Below are 21455 nucleotides of genomic sequence, written 5' to 3'. Positions count from 1 at the left end.
TTTATCCCTGTTTGAACTTTTATTTATTTGACCTAAACAAAGGCAAGCCTCTTCTCTTAACTTGGCATCCAACTTATTATAACATGTCTATACATCAGCAGCACTAAATGTTTGAATAATCTATACCAATGATGTTGTATCTATACAATGAATTATATATACCAAGAATTATCTATACCAATGATGATATCTATACCAATGATGTTGTATTTATACAATGACTTATCTATACCAAGAAGTATCTATACGAATGATGATATCTATACCAATGAGGTTGTACCTATACAATGAATTATCTATATCAAGAATTATCTATACTAATGATGATATCTATACCAATGATGTTGTACCTATACAAAGAATTATCTATACAAAGAATTATCTATACCGATGATCTATACCATAATTATATACCAATGTTTCAGATGTAAAATGAATTCATAAGAATGGAAATACAATTCTCTAAAGCCTTTCATATAACTAGTATTAATAATGGGCACAAACCCGACAGACAAAGAATGGAATGGTGACAATAAGTTGAATAAAGTCTAGTCAAGGCCTTACGAGAATGTTGGCCACTATATGGGATAATTTTAGCATAAACTGCTTTAAGTTTATTCGTAATGTCTAAAAGTGCACTAGAGTGGATAGCAGATACAGCGGAGCAAATACTAATTCCAAGCCAACGCAACACAGGAACTAGCTTAGGTTAAAAAGAACCACAACTTTGATCACTACTTCGGTGTTCGGTATTAAAAACTAAATATTTACACTTTTCATCATTAAGCATAAGGCCAATCTTTTTCAAACAAATTATTAACAAATTGGTTCGACTTGACTATGTTAGACTTGGAATGGCTAATAAGTAACAAATCATTTGCATATGCAATATAAGACAAATTAGTTAGGACCGTAAGGCACAACGGGAAAAATATTAGTTGACACAGAATAAAAACAAGCATTTAAAAGATAAGGTGACCCCCCTTCCCTGTCTAAGTCCAGAACGAATGGGAATATTACCATAAAAGATATTTCCTGGCCGGAGTCTAACATATGAAGTAGCATACCAAGAACGAAGAACAAATATAACAGATGAATTCACATCGATCCAGATCCATCTTTATGTGCTTGAAGTAATAAAGAAGTAAGGACTGGATGTGCATGTTGGCATCCTCTATATGGTTTAAACCCAAATTGGTTTGACACATAATCAACTTTTGGAAGGATTTCAGGAAGCAGGACATATTCAAAAACTATGCTCAACGAGCAAGTCACCGTAATAGGCGTATATGATGCACAATTAGTCGGAGCTTTCCACATTTAACAATCGAAGTGACACAACCACACAAAAAGAATCCGACATTAAAGACGTACACAAACACATTTGAAATAGTATCAATAAATGACGAATCAAATCTTAAGTTCAGTAAGGAGGTGAAAAACACTTATGCCATCAATATCCAGCAGTTTTGACTTTAATTCTTAACACAACAAATAGCACGGTCAATAGATGGAGGAGGCATATGACCTTGCGAAATCCTTGAAGGTAATACATAAGAACAAAGGCTAGCAAACTGAGAGTGAACTCCATAATTAATAATATTGAGAATCTTGTTATAATAATTAATCAAAGAGGCATTAGGGATCCGACCAGCAGTAGAAGACGAATCTAGTTTCGTGACATTAATCACTTGTTTCTACTGGCTAGAAGTCTTTGGAAATTCAGCTTCATTATGCTTTATTTTACGGAGATAACACTTAAATTCTAGATTCGTTTTCTGTGTTAATGTCGAACAGGTGGTCCCTTAGAGGGCCGCCGCACACTACCCAAATCCTAAGCCGCAACCTTGCTCGATTTTTTATATTTTTTAAACCCGGGTCAGATTTCCATATTGAGCTTCTAGTCTTAAGTTTTAAACGGGAAATTGGGCAACCACTTTTTCAGCAATTTTCTGACATAACACAATCTGGCTGTAATATACATTAAACTAAACTCGAGCTTGAAAGGATATAACATTAGTTGGCTACGCAGCAAATTTAATGGAACTTTGATCGTAGACTGAAGTAAAGTAAGCGCTGATAAATGAAGCGGTCAATCCGCTTTATTCCAGTCTCTTGGTTATCCAGTTTGGTATTTAGGACATAGGGTCTGATCAGTCCGAGTCATATCTATGGCTGAAAGAGGCAGGTGGTCATAATCACGCTCATCCTGATCGATGTGAATATCGCCAATGTAGACACTGGAATAACTTAGTGGTCAATATCCAACAATGAGCCACTATTTTGTATGTACGAATGGGATGCATCTTTGTCCAAAATTCGAGGTAGCGATGCCAAGAAAAATTTGGTCTATGCAACCGCGGGCCAATCAAATGTATGGGAAGTCAAAATCGAACTTGCTTTCCGCATAAGTTGTTTTTTAATGGCAAGATTTAGAAAAACAAAAATAGTACTTCAAACCAGTTTCTTCCCTCTTGCAAAATAAAAGTAAAGCTGCCCACTTGATCGATTTTCTCGTTACCTAACATCATCTCTTCACCCTCCATCCAAAATGCATTCTTTTGGCTAACATTTTATCTAAGACAATCATCAGCATAATCTATGTCTAGGAAAGTTTTACCTTCCCATTTGATTGCATGTTTTCCCTTAGTCTTTGTCATGTTCCCTAGGATTAGGCCCATCAAATTAATCCATGTAAACAAGGATAGGACACAACCCTGCTCAACCCCTGATTTTACTATGTATATATATTGTTTGTCTAAGGATTTTTTTTCACTATGTATCAACTATAATATTCCCAGTTAGCCTTCTTGTGGTATCTTGCCTCCTTCCTAATACCTGAATTTAATCTAGGCTAGCCTTGGGATGTGTGATATTCTTTTTTTTTTATCACTTAGGTAGACAGAATGTGACCAGACCAATCAATACATCTTAGAACTAGCCTATTTGTTTCTGAAATGTAACATAACTTTACCTGCTTCCAGAACTTTTGACAATACGAGAAAACTTGGGACAATGAAAAAACGAGATCATTCACAGCGAGTAGAAAAAGTGACTCCTGTACGACTTCTTGTATTATCATATTTAGACAGTGTGGTACCAGAACTTATTCCCAGAGTTTAACTTGCATTCAATTAAACAATATTCAATTAAACAACTGAACAATCACGAGACAGTTAACAATTAAACAGTCAAACAATTAAACAATCACAGGACAGACAGTTTGCCTCACAGTTTATAGAATTATCTATAAACTAATTCTATAAACTGTGGTTTGCCTTGACAAACAGCCTTTCGAGACAGAAGCTAAAACTTTGACCTGTGCGTGCTGAAACAAATCATTACCATCCGTGCCCTGTTTTATAACACTGTACAATAGTGTATGTTAGTTTGTTGTGTAGTACATAACACACTTAGCCTTTTTAAATAAGCCCAACATAAATTAGCCCTTGAACAACGATTGATTGTGCAAATGAGCGTGTCTCTCTCTCTCCCCCCCCCCTCTCTCTGTCTTTTTCTCTCTCCCTCTGCCTCTCTCTCTCTGCCTCTCTTTCTCTCTCTCTCGCTCTCTCTCTCTCTCTCTCTCTCTCTCTCTTTTTCTCTCTCAGTGCCTCCGCGTCTCTGTATCTCTCTCTCTCTCTCTCTCTCTCTCTCTCTCTCTCTCTCTCTCTCTCTCTCTCTCTCTCTCTCTCTTTCTCTCATTCTCTCCATCTCCCTATTTTTTTCTCTCGTACGTATTCAATAATTATTGAATTATCGGTTATAATAAATAAGATAAGAAGAATTATAGGGGAAAAAAGGGCTTTTACAGTGACGAGATTTAGAAAGTTAATTTAATTGCTTTGACTTGGTTCAATGTTATTTTTATGTAAGGATTTTTGATGCAATTAGTCTTTCAAATTGTCGATGATATTCTTCTGCTTTTTCTTATAGAGGAACTGTTCATTACAACCAGACGGACGTGCCATTTGCCACTTCGCGCAAGATGAAACCATTGGGTGGTTCAGTGTCAGAGACGGGTGAACATGTATCGAGGATGTTAAATATTGCTGTGCTACGTTTATTTCTGCATAGGCAGTTGGGTAAATTAATTTTATTATGTATCGAGGGTGTTAAATATTGCTGTGCTATCTACGTTTATTTCTACACAGGCAGTTGGGTAAATTAATTTTATTATGTATCGATGTTGTTAAACATTGCTGTGCTACGTTTATTTCTACGTAGGCAGTTGGGTAAATTAATTTTGTTATGTATCGAGGCTGTTAAATATTGATGTGCTACGTTTATTTCTACATCTACGTTTATTTCTACACAGGCAGTTGGGTAAATTAATTTTAATATGTATCGATTTTGTTAAACATTGCTGTGCTACGTTTATTTCTACGTAGGCACTTGTGTAAATTAATTTTGTTATGTATCGAGGCTGTTAAATATTGATGTGCTACGTTTATTTCTACATCTACGTTTATTTCTACACAGGCAGTTGGGTAAATTAATTTTAATATGTATCGATTTTTTTAAACATTGCTGTGCTACGTTTATTTCTACGTAGGCAGTTGGGTAAATTAATTTTGTTATGTATCGAGGCTGTTAAACATTGCTGTGCTACGTTTATTTCTACGTAGGCACTTGTGTAAATTAATTTTGTTATGTATCGAGGCTGTTAAATATTGATGTGCTACGTTTATTTCTACATCTACGTTTATTTCTACACAGGCAGTTGGGTAAATTAATTTTAATATGTATCGATTTTGTTAAACATTGCTGTGCTACGTTTATTTCTACGTAGGCACTTGGGTAAATTAATTTTATTATGTATCGAGGGTGTTAAATATTGCTGTGCTATCTACGTTTATTTCTACGTAGGCAGTTGGGTAAATTAATTTTGTTATGTATCGAGGCTGTTAAATATTGATGTGCTACGTTTATTTCTACATCTACGTTTATTTCTACTCAGGCAGTTGGGTAAATTAATTTTATTATGTATCGATGTTGTTAAATATTGCTGTGCTACGTTTATTTCTACGTAGGCAGTTGGGTAAATTAATTTTGTTATGTATCGAGGCTGTTAAATATTGATGTGCTACGTTTATTTCTACATCTACGTTTATTTCTACACAGGCAGTTGGGTAAATTAATTTTATTATGTATCGATGTTGTTAAATATTGCTGTGCTACGTTTATTTCTACGTAGGCACTTGGGTAAATTAATTTTGTTATGTATCGAGGCTGTTAAATATTGATGTGCTACGTTTATTTCTACATCTACGTTTATTTCTACACAGGCAGTTGGGTAAATTAATTTTATTATGTATCGATGTTGTTAAACATTGCTGTGCTACGTTTATTTCTACGTAGGCACTTGGGTAAATTAATTTTGTTATTTATCGAGGCTGTTAAATATTGATGTGCTACGTTTATTTCTACATCTACGTTTATTTCTACACAGGCAGTTGGGTAAATTAATTTTAATATGTATCGATTTTGTTAAACATTGCTGTGCTACGTTTATTTCTACGTAGGCACTTGGGTAAATTAATTTTATTATGTATCGAGGGTGTTAAATATTGCTGTGCTATCTACGTTTATTTCTACGTAGGCAGTTGGGTAAATTAATTTTGTTATGTATCGAGGCTGTTAAATATTGATGTGCTACGTTTATTTCTACATCTACGTTTATTTCTACACAGGCAGTTGGGTAAATTAATTTTAATATGTATCGATTTTGTTAAACATTGCTGTGCTACGTTTATTTCTACGTAGGCAGTTGGGTAAATTAATTTTATTATGTATCGAGTGTGTTAAATATTGCTGTGCTATCTACGTTTATTTCTACGTAGGCAGTTGGGTAAATTAATTTTGTTATGTATCGAGGCTGTTAAATATTGATGTGCTACGTTTATTTCTACATCTACGTTTATTTCTACACAGGCAGTTGGGTAAATTAATTTTAATATGTATCGATTTTGTTAAACATTGCTGTGCTACGTTTATTTCTACGTAGGCACTTGGGTAAATTAATTTTATTATGTATCGAGGGTGTTAAATATTGCTGTGCTATCTACGTTTATTTCTACGTAGGCAGTTGGGTAAATTAATTTTGTTATGTATCGAGGCTGTTAAATATTGATGTGCTACGTTTATTTCTACATCTACGTTTATTTCTACACAGGCAGTTGGGTAAATTAATTTTAATATGTATCGATTGTGTTAAACATTGCTGTGCTACGTTTATTTCTACGTAGGCACTTGGGTAAATTAATTTTATTATGTATCGAGGGTGTTAAATATTGCTGTGCTATCTAAGTTTATTTCTACGTAGGCAGTTGGGTAAATTAATTTTGTTATGTATCGAGGCTGTTAAATATTGATGTGCTACGTTTATTTCTACATCTACGTTTATTTCTACACAGGCAGTTGGGTAAATTAATTTTAATATGTATCGATTTTGTTAAACATTGCTGTGCTACGTTTATTTCTACGTAGGCACTTGGGTAAATTAATTTTATTATGTATCGAGGGTGTTAAATATTGCTGTGCTATCTACGTTTATTTCTACGTAGGCAGTTGGGTAAATTAATTTTGTTATGTATCGAGGCTGTTAAATATTGATGTGCTACGTTTATTTCTACATCTACGTTTATTTCTACACAGGCAGTTGGGTAAATTAATTTTAATATGTATCGATTTTGTTAAACATTGCTGTGCTACGTTTATTTCTACGTAGGCACTTGGGTAAATTAATTTTATTATCTATCGAGGGTGTTAAATATTGCTGTGCTATCTACGTTTATTTCTACACAGGCAGTTGGGTAAATTAATTTTATTATGTATCGATGTTGTTAAACATTGCTGTGCTACGTTTATTTCTACGTAGGCACTTGGGTAAATTAATTTTATTATGTATCGAGGGTGTTAAATATTGCTGTGCTATCTACGTTTATTTCTACGTAGGCAGTTGGGTAAATTAATTTTGTTATGTATCGAGGCTGTTAAATATTGATGTGCTACGTTTATTTCTACATCTACGTTTATTTCTACACAGGCAGTTGGGTAAATTAATTTTAATATGTATCGATTTTGTTAAACATTGCTGTGCTACGTTTATTTCTACGTAGGCACTTGGGTAAATTAATTTTATTATGTATCGAGGGTGTTAAATATTGCTGTGCTATCTACGTTTATTTCTACCCAGGCAGTTGGGTAAATTAATTTTATTATGTATCGATGTTGTTAAACATTGCTGTGCTACGTTTATTTCTACGTAGGCACTTGGGTAAATTAATTTTATTATGTATCGAGGGTGTTAAATATTGCTGTGCTATCTACGTTTATTTCTACGTAGGCAGTTGGGTAAATTAATTTTGTTATGTATCGAGGCTGTTAAATATTGATGTGCTACGTTTATTTCTACATCTACGTTTATTTCTACACAGGCAGTTGGGTAAATTAATTTTAATATGTATCGATTTTGTTAAACATTGCTGTGCTACGTTTATTTCTACGTAGGCACTTGGGTAAATTAATTTTATTTTGTATCGAGGGTGTTAAATATTGCTGTGCTATCTACGTTTATTTCTACGTAGGCAGTTGGGTAAATTAATTTTGTTATGTATCGAGGCTGTTAAATATTGATGTGCTACGTTTATTTCTACATCTACGTTTATTTCTACACAGGCAGTTGGGTAAATTAATTTTAATATGTATCGATTTTGTTAAACATTGCTGTGCTACGTTTATTTCTACGTAGGCACTTGGGTAAATTAATTTTATTATGTATCTAGGGTGTTAAATATTGATGTGCTATCTACGTTTATTTCTACACAGGCAGTTGGGTAAATTAATTTTATTATGTATCGAGGTTGTTAAATATTGCTGTGCTACGTTTATTTCTACGTAGGCACTTGGGTAAATTAATTTTGTTATGTATCGAGGCTGTTAAATATTGCTGTGCTACGTTTATTTCTACATCTACGTTTATTTCTACACAGGCAGTTGGGTAAATTAATTTTAATATGTATCGATTTTGTTAAACATTGCTGTGCTACGTTTATTTCTACGTAGGCAGTTGGGTAAATTAATTTTGTTATGTATCGAGGCTGTTAAACATTGCTGTGCTACGTTTATTTCTACGTAGGCACTTGTGTAAATTAATTTTGTTATGTATCGAGGCTGTTAAATATTGATGTGCTACGTTTATTTCTACATCTACGTTTATTTCTACACAGGCAGTTGGGTAAATTAATTTTAATATGTATCGATTTTGTTAAACATTGCTGTGCTACGTTTATTTCTACGTAGGCACTTGGGTAAATTAATTTTATTATGTATCGAGGGTGTTAAATATTGCTGTGCTATCTACGTTTATTTCTACGTAGGCAGTTGGGTAAATTAATTTTGTTATGTATCGAGGCTGTTAAATATTGATGTGCTACGTTTATTTCTACATCTACGTTTATTTCTACACAGGCAGTTTGTTAAATTAATTTTAATATGTATCGATTTTGTTAAACATTGCTGTGCTACGTTTATTTCTACGTAGGCACTTGGGTAAATTAATTTTATTATGTATCGAGGGTGTTAAATATTGCTGTGCTATCTACGTTTATTTCTACTTAGGCAGTTGGGTAAATTAATTTTGTTATGTATCGAGGCTGTTAAATATTGATGTGCTACGTTTATTTCTACATCTACGTTTATTTCTACACAGGCAGTTGGGTAAATTAATTTTAATATGTATCGATTTTGTTAAACATTGCTGTGCTACGTTTATTTCTACGTAGGCACTTGGGTAAATTAATTTTATTTTGTATCGAGGGTGTTAAATATTGCTGTGCTATCTACGTTTATTTCTACGTAGGCAGTTGGGTAAATTAATTTTGTTATGTATCGAGGCTGTTAAATATTGATGTGCTACGTTTATTTCTACATCTACGTTTATTTCTACACAGGCAGTTGGGTAAATTAATTTTATTATGTATCGATGTTGTTAAATATTGCTGTGCTACGTTTATTTCTACGTAGGCAGTTGGGTAAATTAATTTTGTTATGTATCGAGGCTGTTAAATATTGATGTGCTACGTTTATTTCTACATCTACGTTTATTTCTACACAGGCAGTTGGGTAAATTAATTTTAATATGTATCGATTTTGTTAAACATTGCTGTGCTACGTTTATTTCTACGTAGGCACTTGGGTAAATTAATTTTATTATGTATCGAGGGTGTTAAATATTGCTGTGCTATCTAAGTTTATTTCTACGTAGGCAGTTGGGTAAATTAATTTTGTTATGTATCGAGGCTGTTAAATATTGATGTGCTACGTTTATTTCTACATCTACGTTTATTTCTACACAGGCAGTTGGGTAAATTAATTTTATTATGTATCGATGTTGTTAAACATTGCTGTGCTACGTTTATTTCTACGTAGGCACTTGGGTAAATTAATTTTATTATGTATCGAGGGTGTTAAATATTGCTGTGCTATCTACGTTTATTTCTACGTAGGCAGTTGGGTAAATTAATTTTGTTATGTATCGAGGCTGTTAAATATTGATGTGCTACGTTTATTTCTACATCTACGTTTATTTCTACACAGGCAGTTGGGTAAATTAATTTTAATATGTATCGATTTTGTTAAACATTGCTGTGCTACGTTTATTTCTACGTAGGCACTTGGGTAAATTAATTTTATTATGTATCGAGGGGGTTAAATATTGCTGTGCTATCTACGTTTATTTCTACGTAGGCAGTTGGGTAAATTAATTTTGTTATGTATCGAGGCTGTTAAATATTGATGTGCTACGTTTATTTCTACATCTACGTTTATTTCTACACAGGCAGTTGGGTAAATTAATTTTAATATGTATCGATTTTGTTAAACATTGCTGTGCTACGTTTATTTCTACGTAGGCACTTGGGTAAATTAATTTTATTATGTATCGAGGGTGTTAAATATTGCTGTGCTATCTACGTTTATTTCTACGTAGGCAGTTGGGTAAATTAATTTTGTTATGTATCGAGGCTGTTAAATATTGATGTGCTACGTTTATTTCTACATCTACGTTTATTTCTACACAGGCAGTTGGGTAAATTAATTTTAATATGTATCGATTTTGTTAAACATTGCTGTGCTACGTTTATTTCTACGTAGGCACTTGGGTAAATTAATTTTATTATGTATCGAGGGTGTTAAAAATTGCTGTGCTACGTTTATTTCTACGTAGGCACTTGGGTAAATTAATTTTGTTATGTATCGAGGCTGTTAAATATTGATGTGCTACGTTTATTTCTACATCTACGTTTATTTCTACACAGGCAGTTGGGTAAATTAATTTTATTATGTATCGATGTTGTTAAACATTGCTGTGCTACGTTTATTTCTACGTAGGCACTTGGGTAAATTAATTTTATTATGTATCGAGGGTGTTAAATATTGCTGTGCTATCTACGTTTATTTCTACGTAGGCAGTTGGGTAAATTAATTTTGTTATGTATCGAGGCTGTTAAATATTGATGTGCTACGTTTATTTCTACATCTTCGTTTATTTCTACACAGGCAGTTGGGTAAATTAATTTTAATATGTATCGATTTTGTTAAACATTGCTGTGCTACGTTTATTTCTACGTAGGCACTTGGGTAAATTAATTTTATTTTGTATCGAGGGTGTTAATTATTGCTGTGCTATCTACGTTTATTTCTACGTAGGCAGTTGGGTAAATTAATTTTGTTATGTATCGAGGCTGTTAAATATTGATGTGCTACGTTTATTTCTACATCTACGTTTATTTCTACACAGGCAGTTGGGTAAATTAATTTTAATATGTATCGATTTTGTTAAACATTGCTGTGCTACGTTTATTTCTACGTAGGCACTTGGGTAAATTAATTTTATTATGTATCGAGGGTGTTAAATATTGCTGTGCTATCTACGTTTATTTCTACGAAGGCAGTTGGGTAAATTAATTTTTTTATGTATCGAGGCTGTTAAATATTGATGTGCTACGTTTATTTCTACATCTACGTTTATTTCTACACAGGCAGTTGGGTAAATTAATTTTATTATGTATCGATGTTGTTAAATATTGCTGTGCTACGTTTATTTCTACGTAGGCAGTTGGGTAAATTAATTTTGTTATGTATCGAGGCTGTTAAATATTGATGTGCTACGTTTATTTCGAAGGTGAAATAGAAATAGTTGAGTATCAAGTTTTCAAAGAGCTGAACAAGTTGTGTCCATCCAGTAGCTCTTTTCCTGAAGAGCTGCCTATAAGGTTAATACGAGAGTTCTCTCTTTTCCTCGCCAAGCCACTTGGACACATCATCAGCGACTGTTTCGCCCAGTCAACTTTCCCGTCGTGCTGGAAACGCGCATTTGTGCGTGTTATACCGAAGACTAAAACACCCAAATCTTGCAACGAGTTACGACCGATATCAATCACATCTACCTTTGCAAAAGTCACCGAGTCATTCATCCTGCGTGAATTACTCAAGCAAACGCGGGAAAACATAGACCGTTACCAGTATGGCGGCCTCAAAGGTTGCAATACCTCGATATACCTCGTGCGCCTAGTTGACATTATCTTTAAGTGGCTTGACAAGGGCAGTACCTTCATCAACCTAGCTCTCGCCGATTTCAGGAAGGCATTTGACCTGATTTGTCATCTTACGGCAGCAAAAAATATGCGAGCAATGGGCGCACAGAAGCGGTCTCTTGCATTAGTGATGAGCTTCCTTCAGGACAGAACGCAGTGTGTATTTCCATTGTTTGAAGGTGACTTGATCTCATACTGGTCTAAACTTACCTGTGGAGCCCCTCAGGGTACAAGACTTGCTGGTTTCATATTTATCTCCCTCGTCAACTTCCTCCTTCAGAATTTCGAAGAGCGACTCAAATTCGTCGACGATTTATCATTTGTCCTCAAATACCTCGTGAGAGAAGGTGTATTCGAACGTCAGTTCAGCGAGACCCTTCTGGCATCCTTCTCTGAGGACTGTGCACGTTACAAGTTGACACTGAATGCAGATAAATCAACGATCCTCAGGTTTTGCCCCTTAAAACGTGATCTGGAATTCCCGCAAGTCCCTTTCCCTGTTGTTCCATCTGCAAATATCCTCGGAGTCACATTATCGATGGACTGCACATTCACTGAACACGTGGAGAAGGTTATTAAGGCTGGCAATGCATCACTTCAGACCCTAGTCCTGATGCGCAGGTTTGGCTGCGACACTCAAAGCCTAAAAAATGCCTATATTACGTATGTGAGACCTCTACTCGAATACGCCGTCGCTGTCTGGGGACCTTTTGACCAGAGCACCCACGACCTTTGCGATGACCTTGAATCTTTGCAGAAACGAGCAGTTAACATTATCGTTGGTAACAGAAGTGACGACTACAACAAACTCTTACAAGAACTGAACCTTGAATCCCTTAGCGACAGACGATTATCACTGATCATGTCCCTCGGCAAGTCACTGCTATCTTCGCCCCATCACAGACTGATCCTCCCTCCCGATGCTCCTGTTAACCAAAGAACCAGATCCCAGTTGAAGCTACAACCCCCGGTCTGCAGGACCAACCGCTACAAAAACACGTTTGTCCCCTTTTTTGTAGAAGCATACAACAAGACTTAGTGTTATTTGTATTCACGTGTTAGTGTTCTTATAGTGTCATTTGTATTTTTTTTTCTTTTTTTTCCATATTGTTGTAAATACGACATAAATTAGCCATGGCTACGCTGTTCGTTCTTAATAAACCTATGTCTATGTCTATGTCTATGTCTAAATTAATTTTAATATGTATCGATTTTGTTAAACATTGCTGTGCTACGTTTATTTCTACGTAGGCACTTGGGTAAATTAATTTTGTTATGTATCGAGGCTGTTAAATATTGATGTGCTACGTTTATTTCTACATCTACGTTTATTTCTACACAGTCAGTTGGGTAAATTAATTTTAATATGTATCGATTTTGTTAAACATTGCTGTGCTACGTTTATTTCTACGTAGGCACTTGGGTAAATTAATTTTATTATGTATCGAGGGTGTTAAATATTGCTGTGCTATCTACGTTTATTTCTACACAGGCAGTTGGGTAAATTAATTTTATTATGTATCGATGTTGTTAAATATTGCTGTGATAAGTTTATTTCTACGTAGGCAGTTGGGTAAATTAATTTTGTTATGTATCGAGGCTGTTAAATATTGATGTGCTACGTTTATTTCTACATCTACGTTTATTTCTACACAGGCAGTTGGGTAAATTAATTTTAATATGTATCTATTTTGTTAAAAATTGATGTGATACGTTTATTTCTACGTAGGCACTTGGGTAAATTAATTTTATTTTGTATCGAGGGTGTTAAATATTGCTGTGCTATCTACGTTTATTTCTACGTAGGCAGTTGGGTAAATTAATTTTGTTATGTATCGAGGCTGTTAAATATTGATGTGCTACGTTTATTTCTACATCTACGTTTATTTCTACACAGGCAGTTGGGTAAATTAATTTTAATATGTATCGATTTTGTTAAACATTGCTGTGCTACGTTTATTTCTACGTAGGCAGTTGGGTAAATTAATTTTCTTATGTATCGAGGCTGTTAAATATTGATGTGCTACGTTTATTTCTACATCTACGTTTATTTCTACACAGGCAGTTGGGTAAATTAATTTTATTATGTATCGATTTTGTTAAACATTGCTGTGCTACGTTTATTTCTACGTAGGCACTTGGGTAAATTAATTTTATTATGTATCGAGGGTGTTAAATATTGCTGTGATATCTACGTTTATTTCTACACAGGCAGTTGGGTAAATTAATTTTATTATGTATCGATGTTGTTAAATATTGCTGTGCTACGTTTATTTCTACGTAGGCACTTGGGTAAATTAATTTTGTTATGTATCGAGGCGGTTAAATATTGATGTGCTACGTTTATTTCTACATCTACGTTTATTTCTACACAGGCAGTTGGGTAAATTAATTTTAATATGTATCGATTTTGTTAAACATTGCTGTGCTACGTTTATTTCTACGTAGGCACTTGGGTAAATTAATTTTATTATGTATCGAGGGTGTTAAATATTGCTGTGCTATCTACGTTTATTTCTACGTAGGCAGTTGGGTAAATTAATTTTGTTATGTTTCGAGGCTGTTAAATATTGATGTGCTACGTTTATTTCTACATCTACGTTTATTTCTACACAGGCAGTTGGGTAAATTAATTTTAATATGTATCGATTTTGTTAAACATTGCTGTGCTACGTTTATTTCTACGTAGGCAGTTGGGTAAATTAATTTTGTTATGTATCGAGGCTGTTAAATATTGATGTGCTAAGTTTATTTCTACATCTACGTTTATTTCTACACAGGCAGTTGGGTAAATTAATTTTAATATGTATCGATTTTGTTAAACATTGCTGTGCTACGTTTATTTCTACGTAGGCACTTGGGTAAATTAATTTTATTATGTATCGAGGGTGTTAAATATTGCTGTGCTATCTACGTTTATTTCTACACAGGCAGTTGGGTAAATTAATTTTATTATGTATCGATTTTGTTAAATATTGCTGTGCTACGTTTATTTCTACGTAGGCAGTTGGGTAAATTAATTTTGTTATGTATCGAGGCTGTTAAATATTGATGTGCTACGTTTATTTCTACATCTACGTTTATTTCTACACAGGCAGTTGGGTAAATTAATTTTAATATGTATCGATTTTGTTAAACATTGCTGTGCTACGTTTATTTCTACGTAGGCACTTGGGTAAATTAATTTTATTATGTATCGAGGGTGTTAAATATTGCTGTGCTATCTACGTTTATTTCTACGTAGGCAGTTGGGTAAATTAATTTTATTATGTATCGAGGCTATTAAATATTGCTGTGCTACGTTTATTTCTATCTAGGTAGTTTTCGGTTGCTATTGTGCTGCGTCGCTCCTTACTTACAGTTTGTTACCACGAACTGTGATTATTATAGGAATTCATTTCTGCTGGTATTAAAATGAATATGGATCTTTACTTTTCTTTGATAAACTTCTTTTGGAATTTCTTTTTAATTAATCAGGATTATTGACCAATAATATTATCAATAACCATAATTTAAGGTATGTATGGTGTGCAAAACACATAATCAAGGCTTTCTTTTATGTCTTTTAAAGTTGGGAGTGGCGATAGGACATTTTCTTAACGAAATGAAGCTTGCAGCCCCTGAAACAAAGCTGGAAAAAAAGTTCTAACCAATTCAATCACCTAGGAGCAAAGCCTTTAGCCATGAGTTCCTCAAAAATCTCTGTATCATTCTGCGGCTCAGTTTTACAACACTGGGTTGCTGGTAGAAAATACCCCTCCCGCGGTTAATGTTTCGATTTAAAAGGGCCTATCAAGCGCGGTAGCAACTTTCTTTAAGTTTATAGCATTTTCCATCCATGATCCGTGATGTCCAGATATGAAATGCTCGCTGCAAATGTTAGTTTATGCAGAGTGTAGACGTTGCAAATCGACTATGTTCATATGAGAAATAGGTGCTGTTATTGATCCTTGTTTAATAGTAAATTTTAATATAAATTTTAATTTTTCTAATGAAACTAAAACGCGAAGTTGAAACTTAACATGAGCAAAGATTATTGCCTCGCAGTTTGTGCAACATATATGCAAAATAAGTCAAATAAATGGACTTGCCATGAATTTGAAACCTAGCATTTGACTGAAAACACAAAACCAACGCAAAAAACAGCATCCTCTCTTAGAAGCAGGCAAGTCCCTAACTAGCCTGCGGGAAATGAAAAAGTCTTACCCGCCATGATATGGATAATTTTTAGTCTGCAATTTAAGTTAAAATTAAATTGAGCTAGTTTAAATTAATTTAAATAATTAACAAAATTAATATATAATTAACTTGGCTCCAAATTAATAATAAAATTATTAATTTAAAATTAATTTAACTTAAATTATTTTAAGTCCCGGAGTTTGAATTCTCTAAAAAACACAAGTAAACTCGTTTTTACCGCTTGTTTTTCACAATTCTGTAAATATAGGCAAGAATCAGGAATCGGTTTATTTATGCTAGTTTTGCAGATGCATGCTCCATAAATTGCGAAGCAATAATTTTTGTTTGTTCCAAGTTTCAACTTCCCTCTTAACTTCATTAAAGAAAAAATTGTTTTTCGTTAGTCAAGAAGAGTATGGGGGCTCAAAACCTGTGGGCTAGGTTGTTAGAATATGAAAAACCTATTAGCTACCTTAGAACTTGGATTCCATGGTATTTTGACTCTTTTTGGGCAATAATTGAAGCTTTGTGGCTACTTTGCTGCGGTGCTATATCTTTTTCACTAAAAAGAGTGTTATATGTTGCGACTTCTTTTCAAATAAGCCCTCTCCCAATATTCTACGACCCCTGATTCGGTACTATTACCCATGGAAAAAAAAGGAAAGAAAAATGAAACGAATTAGTTCTGCTTATGCAAGTAAGTTTCAACTTCGCTCTTTACTTCCATCAGAAAAAATTGCTTTTTCTTTGTCAAGAGGGGGAGGAAGGGGGGCTCAAAACTTTTAAGTTAGATTGAAATAAACAATTAAGTTGAAAAGCTACTCTGAGTTAGGCATTTTTTGGGTAGAAATTGTGTATTCAAATGAGGCCTCTCTGTATTATATGTCCACTAGTTCCGTACGATTACGCCTAGGAGAAAATGCTACCCATGATGAAAAGCTATTTTCTTTGTTGTCTAAGTTGGGGGATTTTATATTTCCAGTATCGGCAAATATAGGGTTTCCGACATTGGTGATTCCAAAGGTGTATTTTTCATTTCTACCCACAATCATTTTTGTGAGGTTTCAAGCTCTTTGTCGAAATCACAAAGATTTTTTTTTGCACTAAACTTTTCTATTAAGTTAAACATGAACAGTTTTATTTCTTAATCACCTTTAAGCTCGAAATTTTTTCCCACTATACAGATTTTTCAAAATATGTTTTCAAACTTTCAGTTTCTATGGGCGGTGGTTATTAAATAAAATAATTAATCTTGGCATTATTTTTTAAATCAGAATCAGCATTATCAGACCTAGGGTTTGGGATACTTACTGACTTTAGAAACAGGTATTTTTGACAGATTTTGGCAATGTACGTTGGCTTAGGATGATCATTTGTAGATCCAAGGATAACAGTTTTTAAAGGAGTGCATCCCTTGGGATATTTCTTATGGGAGAGTGAGGGGAGGGTGTCTAATGTCAAAAGTTAATTTTTAGGTTTTTTTTTCATGTTTTTCAAGGATATTTCTTCGAATATATATTTTTCATGGAAGATTTTGACCTTTTTGTCATTGACTATTGGGGTAACTTGACATTTGTAATTCTTTTCACTTTATATTTTATGGGTCTTTAGGTGTGAGGTGATGGGTGAAGGCAGTACATTAACGAATATTTGTTTGCAGTTTTCTACAATCTATATTATTGAATTGTTTTTTTTTTACCGAGACCTTTGTTTTTTGCTAGGATTAATGATGGGTTAGAATCAGCATTTTGAGATCCAAGATTTGCTACAAATATGTCGTGTGCCACGAAATTCATGGCCATTACTTATATTGTGTAAAAGTTCCTGTGTTTGCGTAAAGTACGAGTGTACTGAGAAAAAGCTAAGCCCTTCCTCAAAATTTGGAGGAAGATGCTCGCAATTTGCTGAGAAATTCTACTTCTCCTAAAAAAGGGTTTGAATCTCAGCTTACTCTTACTAAAAAGAAGTTCCTTATTTATTTGATATGAAAACAATATTTTCACTTTGTTAGTCGAGATTTAGAGGTACATCCTAGCGCAGACGTAAATTAATCGCGAATACGATGCTAGACGGAAATAATTCGTGATAATTTTTTAGACGCTCGATAGACGAAGTTTAATACTTTCAGGGTGTTTATAAAATAGTATGCCGATGGAAACTTTATCTGAAACACACACTTTCTGAAGTCTCACTTATAGTTATTGCATTTATATCATCGACAAATTAGAAGGTCGAAATATAGGACTTATTAGGATTAGCAGTTTGAAATTTCCCACTTTATACCGTTATCTCTAAAAAAAAGTCTCTAAAAAAATCCCGTTATCTCTACAAAAAGGGCAGAAATGGTGACTTCTCACAACTTTTATGTTCTGGGGGAGAGGAGGGGAAGAAGTCAGATGTGAGATGCCAGAACGGTCCCTAAATTTTTCTGTGGGTAAGGGGGCTGAATCCTGCGAAGAAAGCTTGGCGTGACATACAAAGAATAAAAGTTTATTTTTTTTATTACAGAAAACTGGTGACTTTTGAGAACTTCTACGCTCTGGGGTGGAAAAATATCACAAGGTACGATCTAAAGAAAATTGGAACTTGATAGGAAGGGGTAAAGAGTGAAGCTTTGAATGATTAATGTAATAGGATGCATATTTACAGATTAAATTGGTATTAAATCATTAAATGTAGTGTTTTATTTTTATTGAGGTGTGTGAAGGAATGAGTTGATTGTGGAGTGTTAAGCGAGTGGTAGCAGGGTATATGATTTTGTAGTTGTGTTTTGTTTTTAAACCCCTTCTGAGGTTTATATTAAATTGTTTTCTTTTTTTCTTTTTTTTTGGTTATCCTTCTTCCATATCATGCTGTGGCATTTGGAGGGAATGTGTTTATCTTAAGTTTTTTTTTGTCAATAAAATAAAATAACTATAATAAAATAAATAAGATAGTAATAAAAATAAATATATAAAATAATAATATAATAATAGAATAATAATATAAAATAATATATAATAATAAATATAATAATATAATATAATAAGATAATAAAATAAATAAATAGAGGTGGAGCCTGTACCGCCTTCTTGGTTTCGGAAGCCTGGGTGCTGCAGTAGATTTTTTGTAGCAGTAGTAATTTGTATTTTGGGGAGAGGGCTCTATTGTCCTTCATCATAGAGAATTGATAATCCAAAACCTTACACTGATAAGACTGTTCATAAAACAGTAGATAGCCTACAGCCATTTCTTATAGCCAACTATTCAGCAATGCATGTATATTCTTATATTTTCGTAATGTCAAATTTCATGTCGCAAAATCCTTTTGGTATCATCATCCATAAAAAACTTCTCTAAAACTTTATCGCAATAGCCAAAGAATCTTTGAAAAGTAAAATCTACCTCAAAGTGAGAATTTAATACAGGAAGACGGGAGTTTAATATTTTCTTTTGAGGATGATCTACCACTAGGCTGAAGGAGAAAAAATCAAGTTAAAAATTATCATCACGTTTGACCTAATTGCGCAGAAATAAATAAAGTCCGCTTCCAATTTCAATCACCCTCTCTTAATTTAAACTGTATGATTAATAAGAAGAAAACCAAATTACAAAAAAAAATCAATAGTGCATAAATTAATGAATGTAGTGTTTAAATTTGCTGATTTGTTGAAAAATTACCGCAAAACTAAATAGTCCTCATGTTAACATTTTTACGAGTTAAAATTATTTTTGACATTTTTTTTTTAATTTTCTTATTATGTTTTCCCCGACCAGCCATTTTTTTTATGTGCTTGTTGTTCAAAATGTTGCTTTTTTGATTACTGAAAAGCGCGAATTCACCTCAGTTGGGCTTGTGACAGCCATTTTTCAGTAATAAATCTTATCTTATTCAAATTCTCTTCATCATAAAAGCACGATCTCTGATGGTCTCTATTTGTAATCGCAACTGTGTTTTGAATCATCCATGCCCACTTTCAAGTGATAAAGTTTGGGTGCTAAGATCAAATACTATACCAATTATATTTTGCAGGACTCAAGGAGCCAAGTGACTGCCACGATATTGTTCGTGAGTATGAAACCTATGTTGAGAAAATACAATGGTTTGATGAAAGAAGAGTGTAGTCACTGCTGCTAACGTTAAGCCAGGTTCTGACGGAGGGTTAAGTATCGCTTTGACAGTCGAATCCTCGTCCACCCAGTGAAAAACTGTCTTCCTTCGAGCGAGTATCCGCTTCAATTTCATATTGGGATTGAAAAAAATCATTTTTCCAGCCGGAACATTTTTTCGTAAATACTTTCTATGACCACACTGGGTATACATGACATATGAAGCTAAGAGAGGAAAGGAAATAATAAATGAAAAATAAAACCAAAAAAGGGTGAGAAAATGAGGATTTTGTGAACTGGTTTTGCCACTGACTGACAAAATCCTCGTTTTCTCATCCTTTTTGGTTTTATTTTTCATTTATTATTTCCTTTCCTCTCTTAGCTTCATATGTCAAATTTTGTCGTTTAAACTATATAAAAGCTTCCTTTTCGAATATTTACAATTGAATGTTTAATGCAAATAGAATTTACTTTGGTACTCATTTTTAGATATGTATTGTTTTTCCTCCAACCAATGAAAAATTGGGTGGGCTATTATTCGAGTTGGAAAATATTCATGTGAGCGAATATTCCGTTCGCTTCTGCTTTGAATTAAAGTTAAAAACGCGTTAAAATGAATAAAAGCTTTTTGTTTAAACACTCACCGTACTATTGTTACTACTATTTTGGATATGTATCTATATACGCATCTAGATATCTATATTTATATACGCACCTTATTTTTGGAGAATTTCGCGGGAAGACCTCAGAGGATTTCAATTCAATCTTACATAACTGTCAGATTCCACATGACCACGTCGCAGGGCTGTGCACGCTTTACAAAATTTAACGCTCTCCGTCAAAATTTAGCTTACTCTCAAGTTTGATATACGGGGACAGATCTTTCCATAAGTTCCAATATTTAATGGAAATTGGTGGTAACTTTCAAGAAGAAGCAATTGTGTGATTTTTTAGATTTTGACATAAAAAGACGAAGATTATATTTTTTTAAACATAGAAATTTCTAAAAAATACAAAAAATGTGATTCTAAGGAAAACAATATTTTTTTTTTAGTTTCACTGGAAGGATTATTTTTATTTGCTAAGTTGTTGTTTTCTTCTCGTTGGCAGCTGCTAAATTGAGGATTTGTGGAAAAGGCCATTATGCTTTAATTTTTTTCTATTTTTTTGTGAGTCTTGTTTTGCGCATTTTATGGAATCTTATTCTATGGCCAGTTTGACAATAAAAGATTAAAAGTAACAGTATTTGGTTGAAATGTAGTTGAAGTATTTAGCCAACGATTTGGAACTCTAGAACATTTTTTCTTCATTCATCTAAGATTTATTTACGTATACTTGCGATTTTGTACTATGTGTTGCGTTTTTGTGCTAGCGCATGTACTGGAATTACTGGAATGAATGATTTGGCAGTAAAAGCGCATTGGAAATGATTGAAAAAATTAAATGAAGTAGTAAATTAGGGTTTCATTTTATTTGATTTAATCTGTTTATCCCGTTTGATATTCTAGGTTGACCCACAAATTTTGGCTTTTTGGCAATCCTGCTGGCGCTAAAAAAAAGCGGAACGTTCTCAAATGAGATAGGAGCCAAAGG

General features: G+C 33.6%; 1 protein-coding gene across 5 annotated transcripts in view; it reads left to right on the top strand.

Annotated features, from left to right (window-relative positions):
• LOC148952491 (platelet-activating factor acetylhydrolase-like) overlaps positions 1-21102 on the top strand; it is a 146926-nt gene extending 125824 nt beyond the window's left edge. For all 5 annotated transcript variants that reach the window (XM_089089918.1, XM_089089919.1, XM_089089915.1 and 2 more), the window contains 2 exons: positions 3934-4082; positions 19786-21102. In XM_089089918.1, coding sequence (XP_088946044.1) covers positions 3934-4082; positions 19786-19877 — 241 coding nt within the window. In that variant the 3' untranslated portion in view covers positions 19878-21102. The remainder of the gene's footprint in view (positions 1-3933; positions 4083-19785) is intronic.
• The last annotated feature ends 353 nt before the right edge of the window (positions 21103-21455 follow it).

The sequence above is a fragment of the Artemia sp. Qi Xiang Cuo genome, chromosome 5, assembly GCF_049724085.1.
Source record: "Artemia sp. Qi Xiang Cuo chromosome 5, ASM4972408v1, whole genome shotgun sequence".
NCBI lineage: Eukaryota > Metazoa > Arthropoda > Branchiopoda > Anostraca > Artemiidae > Artemia > Artemia sp. Qi Xiang Cuo.
Note: the sequence above shows the minus strand (reverse complement) of the source record. Positions and strands in the feature narration are given on the sequence as shown.